Raw genomic sequence first — 5,826 nt, 5'->3', positions numbered from 1 at the left:
ATAATGACCAATAAAACTTATGAAAAAACCATTAAAATCAATAGCTAGTTCAATGATTTTTCATGAGAAAGGCAAAAAATGATAATTACAGTGTTAATTAACAGAAAGGCAAAAAATGATAATTACAGTGTTCAATTTATAGTGTTTTAATTAAGCGGGTACACAGTATCAAAAACAACCCTCGCAAAAGCATGCCGAACTTCCTGCAGGCTTCCCAAACCCAGCATCTCGTAATCGATCTTTCTACCTCGCTTTGGCGTAAAACCTTTTTCCGGGCCATCTCTTGAGCACTCAAAAATCCGGCACACTCTTAAATACACTGCCAACGGAAAGAACACCTGCATATTGTAGATCATGTGAGGCATATTCCCAATGATATATATATATATATACACCGAAAGTATTGAAGAAAAAACATTGAGAAAGCAAGATACTCTCCGCACAATAGCTAGCTCCATTCTTAAGCCTACATGTGGAAATAATATCCACCCTCATCTGCGAATAGATTGCATAAATCGTTGGCACTGATCCTACCTTTTATGAATAGTGGAGAGGTCCTGTTTTTATCATCAGCAGTTTTACTTCTGGTGAAAATAGCTGATACCAGAGATATTTCCCACTACCGGTATTATTTGAACCACTTAAAATGAAACTATATCAATAAAAATGAAATATGTCATAAGTTGAGGAAATTGTTATATCTAGAGTTCAAATATGAAACTTTATCTAGTCATGGAGCCAAAGTATGGAACTAAATCTCAGAGATGATTTCAAGACAGTTATATTTATTAGAATTTTGGGATAAGTGGCTGTTCTCTAGACTTGAACCTCCATTTTTCTGGTTGCAAGCCCGTGCAATTTTTACCATTGCAAAAAAGCAATGGCCCCTCCAAAAGCATATCCCTCATAATGCTATTTCTTATGCATTATCAGGATCCTTACTGTTTTTCGTAATAGGATGACTATGACAAAGTCAAACATAGCCTCGCTAGGAAAAGGGAAAAGGAAAAGGAAGTGCTCACCAAATCTGAATATGGTGCTTGAGGGTACTCTGCCATTGCCAGTGAAACATAATACTCATCGGTCATCCAATTTAAAACTTGTTTAACAGATGCAGCGAAATCCACAACCTCATCAATCAGCATATCAGAGTCCAGATCCCGAGGTTCAGTTAACTCATGAAAACTGATGTCATGTGGCTTGGTGATCTTCCTTGCCATGTTTACTCCTCCTAAAATATCCCCACCATTGTGAACAGCTAGACAAAATGCTGCCACTACAATAGGATCCCTTGGTTGGTCAGCTAATGCTTTATGGAATGCTAAGATTCCAACCCTAGAAAAAATAAATGATGTGATGAGTCTTGACTTCTTGGTAACTTATGTGCAGCCAGTACTAAATGTTGATTTACTTGAGATAGCGCTTGCTTCAATATGATCTTCAATCAATCAGGACATTAGAAATACCAGAGTTAAAATGAAACAAAATATCAAAAAAGAAAACCCCTAGCATGCATTAAATATATTTTCAAAAGCATGTGACTGCAGAGGATGTAACTTTGAATTACCTTCATTGATGGATAATGTTTTTACAAATTTTAATTCAATCAAATAAACAGCTTCATATATATTCACGAGCAATGCACCATGTAGTGAGAGGTGATAAATTGCATAGTTGACAAACAAACTTGAAAAGTTTTGATCATGATGTGCTGGTTTATTATAGCATCTGAAAAGGGAAAAGCAAAATTTTAGATCAAGAAAAATATTACCATAGGCTGCTGTGGCATGGCCTATCAGGTGCAAGGAGTTTATCCAAGTTAGAAAACAGACACTGCAGACGAAATAACAAACACTTCAATCATTTAAGAAGTCAACCACCCGTGCTTTTGCAATATATAAAAACTCAAATAAGCTTAGTTCCAAATCAGTTAAAATACACTAGGAAACAAATACCAGAATACTGACATAATTCAAGAGTGATTAAACTTTTTGGGCCTCATATACCCTCATTATGCTTGAAAATAATCATCTTAAAGATCAACATCTAATGAGAACCGCACATTCATATTCCAGACAACATAGCTATTATTGGTAGCAAGTATAACTGTATAAAGAAGCAAGCAACTTCAGAAATCCAATAACACTGTACCTAAAGCCCCTAAACCATTAGTGTACTTGGAAGAGTCTTCTTGACAAAACTGGCGATGGGCGGGGTTATACCCTTGTTGGATTATTAGTTTAGAAAATCAGTAACTATGAAAGGCAGGAAACAAAACCCAATTTCTAAGAAACACTGTTTTTAGACACCCAACCAAAATCAAGACTACATGGTAGTCGAGCTTTGCCGGAACTTATAACCTGATCTATAATTGAACCTCAATTATAGTCAAACCAGAAGATGAAAGTCACAAAATGAGCAACCAAAATAATAAGATTACCAGAAGCATGTTAGATCTCCTATCCCGTCTCTTAAAACCATCACGAACAAAATATGCTGCCTGCAAGACAAATCTATATAAGCCCAGCAACATAAGTGTCACACAGAAATGAAACATCAAATACAAACCTGGATGGGAAGAAGTAGTTCGAGAAGTCCAAATTTCCATAATATCCTCAAAGAAGCTTCAGCAGAACCATATGCTAACATGTAGTTCATCTCCATCATGATTCTTGGCTAGAACATTTTGATACTAGAGTTAGGTCAGTTTAAACATTCATGTATAAAATTAAATGTATCGGAAACTATAAAGAAGCAAGGAAGAGCTGATCACCTTGTCAAGTCTTAATAATGAGTGAGAAAGATTTTTGACAAAGTGAGCTGTTTCCCTTGTAAAACGGAATCCTAAACGAGCAGCATTTCTTACTGCACGCAGAATGCGAGCTGCAAATAGAGAGGCACATACAACCTGATCATGAACATGAGAAGAAAAGTGTTGACTATGCATATGGTACTTGTTAATGAACTAGAAATGCACATGCTTTACTGTTAATAGATGGTGAAGTTGAATTGAAGACAAAGGCTCACCACAGTCCTCTTGAAAAGAAATACCAGCTGGGATCACAGTTCGCACCTATGCCCACAGAAGCTGATGTAAGGACAATATACAATGTGACTTATTGAAAAATGATAAGGAAAAAACAAACGAAGTTAAGAAATACATTCACACTTTAGCCTTTTTAATATCTTCCAGACCTCCCATATAATCGTACACTATTCTTTTAAATGGATCAAACATCAACCTGCATGCAAAGACAAATGAATGTTAAAACAACTGTCCCAGAACAAAATATATAGAAAAGAAGGAAAACATACACGTCAAAACATTTGAAGAATGAGGAGAGTTGCAAGATAGAGATCCAATATTCACTAACTAGAAAATGTTAATTTGAATCTTCAACTACTAACCCATTTATTGTGAAGTCCCGCTGCAAACAATTCTTCCAACGAACATAATCCTTCTCATCACAATCAAGGGGACAAATGATGTCATTTCTCAAATCCACCTTGAACTTCCGTCCTGTGGTGCTAAAACTTGAAACCTGTTATTAAAGAGAGTTAGAAACACAAAAATGAAAACAAAAAAGGTAGACGATTTAGTCCTAAATCCATGAAACAAATGCTATAGCAATTATGTGCAAAGAGGAATAAAATTGGAAGTGGCATGATGCAATAGTCGTCAACAGGCAGCACAAAGTTAACAAATTGAAGAATAACCAAATTCAATGATCTGTCAGATGCAATGATCAGAGAGTGAGAGAGAAAAAGAGCATCATACCTCCACAATAGTATCCCCAACATGCACATGACATATGGGAAACCATTTGCCAACTATTTCACACCGTGAAAATGCCCTTACTACCTATACACATGATTAAATTTCACCAAGCTTGTTAAATAGCTCCAACAGAACATTTTATCATGGCATTGCATTTAAACACAGATTCTAAAGCTGTTTCAGGCATCACAAACGTTAAACAAAATGACAAAGAAACCAACAATTATACAAGCTTAGCACAGCATCGAAACATAAATTAACCTGTTTAAGCTCAGCTGATGTGATTATATCAAAATCCTTTGGTATTCTCTTTAAAATAAGATCCCGGACACAACCTCCCACGAGATAAACCTCATATCCTAAAATAAACAAAAGAAAAACTCAATCTTTTAACAACAAAAGACTATAACAAACATCATGACCATTAGTAACAAACAACAACTTTCCTAACATAAACGTACGTATCACCAACAACTTATGTTTCCTTTCATCGCCAACAAAACAAGGAAAATCCACAGATACAAAAGAATTCGTTATGACCCAAAACAATACCATTTTTCTTAAGCCCATTGAGGACCTTCTTTGTAGGCATTGAAATCAATGAATTACTGAGTCCAAGTTCCTTGGAACTCAATTTCTTCCACTCCGGCGCCTTACAGTCCCCTAAAAAAAGTAAAAAAAAAAAAAAGAGTCCAAAATTGAAAAAAAAAACCAAAATTCACCATAAAAGCAGAGAACTTTAAAACAGCCCAATAAAGCAAAGCGTACCCAAGTTTCGACTGTTGCCTTTGATAACATTCTCTTGAACATCAAGGGTTTCAATTGCTGCAACTGAGCTGAACCGAACCTGCAAGAAAATAATGAAAGAAAAAACATTTAGAAAGAAAATATCCAAATTCACTTAGTTACTGTAAACATTAATAGAAACGTAAAATTCACTTACTCTTTGAATGCGGTGAAAAAGAGATGGCCTAAGAGGAAAACCGGGTCTACAAGCAAAGCTTAAGCTTGAAATTGCCATGGAATGATTGACAGATAGAGAAGCGTGTGCTTAAACCTTAGTGAAGATGGGGACTTGTGGGTTTTTTTTTTTTTTTAGTGTTTTAGAGAACGGTAATGAAATCCAGTGCATGAAATATCTAATGTCAGGTGGCATTTGTAAAATGGCCAGAGTTTTGAGATGGATCGGGCCATAGGCTTTTGAGGTTAGATTAAAACCATGTAATCAATGGCTTGAGACTGAGAAGACCATGGATGATCATGATGCTTTAGAATAGGCATGGAAGATAAGGTCCAATTATGAGCATTGAAAAGTGATGGGCCAAAGGCCTTGAGAAAAAAATGACCTAGCAACTAGTATTTGGTTAAGCTATTGGGCCAGAGGCCTAACAGCCAAGATCGGATACGTACTGTCCCGAGGCTCAACCGACAAAAATAGAAAAAGGAGAGTTCGAACACCAACAGTTGTTCGAGCAGAGAAAGAGAAAGGACATGTAAGCTGTTGGAGTGGCCACCATAGGTGACCTTCTATTGCGAGTCATCAAAAAGTGATCAACTTTCCAATTTTATGTGAACATCCCGACCTTGTCTGAAGGAAGAATTTTGATCTTCGTTACCATTCCAAAATTTATTATTTAGCTTTCGCGCACGAAGTATACCTTGAGCCTTGGGGAGGTGGGTGCATGCATGACTGCAACAGGCCTAACCTTAAGCATGTGCCAGTGGGGTAGATGCATGGGCGGTTCCACCGGGAGGCCGCCATAAAGGGCCACCGCCACCTATAACTATTTGAAATTATTTTTTCCCCTGGTATTTACCTTTAATTCGCATTGGATTTTGCTCTTGCACTGAGGCTTAAACTTTAATCCCCATCAAAATTTGAACTTCTATATATTTATTATGAAATACGGAGATTCTTTGCTTTTTTAATTAGTTGAGGCATGAATCTTGATGTACAGGACTTTTCATATATATATAAATTTGAACCGTTGAATTCAACAGTTTGAAGCTTGCAATGTATGTTTTTAGGGAAACGCACATGGCTGTTC

General features: G+C 36.5%; 1 protein-coding gene across 2 annotated transcripts; it reads right to left on the bottom strand.

The window, feature by feature from the left end:
* Window positions 1-4,889, bottom strand: LOC105138540 (uncharacterized). 2 transcript variants are annotated; one of them, XM_011044645.1, is made up of 15 exons: window positions 4,722-4,889; window positions 4,547-4,625; window positions 4,331-4,441; window positions 4,040-4,137; window positions 3,779-3,862; window positions 3,409-3,542; window positions 3,170-3,242; window positions 3,028-3,073; window positions 2,774-2,883; window positions 2,569-2,676; window positions 2,441-2,500; window positions 1,772-1,833; window positions 1,023-1,335; window positions 135-338; window positions 1-86 (listed from the first exon to the last, which is right to left on the bottom strand). In XM_011044645.1, the coding sequence occupies exons 1-14, from the start codon at window positions 4,797-4,799 to the stop codon at window positions 147-149; spliced, it is 1,548 nt and encodes a 515-aa protein (XP_011042947.1). In that variant the 5' UTR covers window positions 4,800-4,889; the 3' UTR covers window positions 1-86; window positions 135-146. The 2 variants fall into 2 exon arrangements, with proteins under 2 accessions (XP_011042947.1, XP_011042946.1); XM_011044644.1 differs by lacking the exon at window positions 1-86 and having other exon boundaries at window positions 109-338.
* Between the last annotated feature and the right edge of the window lie 937 nt (window positions 4,890-5,826).

The sequence above is a fragment of the Populus euphratica genome, unplaced genomic scaffold, assembly GCF_000495115.2.
Source record: "Populus euphratica unplaced genomic scaffold, PopEup_1.0 scaffold79.1, whole genome shotgun sequence".
In the NCBI taxonomy this organism is placed as follows: Eukaryota; Viridiplantae; Streptophyta; class Magnoliopsida; order Malpighiales; family Salicaceae; genus Populus; species Populus euphratica.
This window is presented reverse-complemented; position numbering and strand designations above follow the sequence as displayed.

Coding starts and splice junctions, on each gene's coding strand:
- LOC105138540 (XM_011044645.1), bottom strand. CDS start 4,799: ATGGCAATTTCAAGCTTAAGCTTTGCTTGTAGACCCGGTTTTCCTCTT. Junction 2,501..2,568: donor AACTACTTCTTCCCATCCAG/GTTTGTATTTGA, acceptor TTTGTCTTGCAG/GCAGCATATTTTGTTCGTGA. Junction 1,834..2,440: donor GGAGATCTAACATGCTTCTG/GTAATCTTATTA, acceptor TTTCGTCTGCAG/TGTCTGTTTTCTAACTTGGA.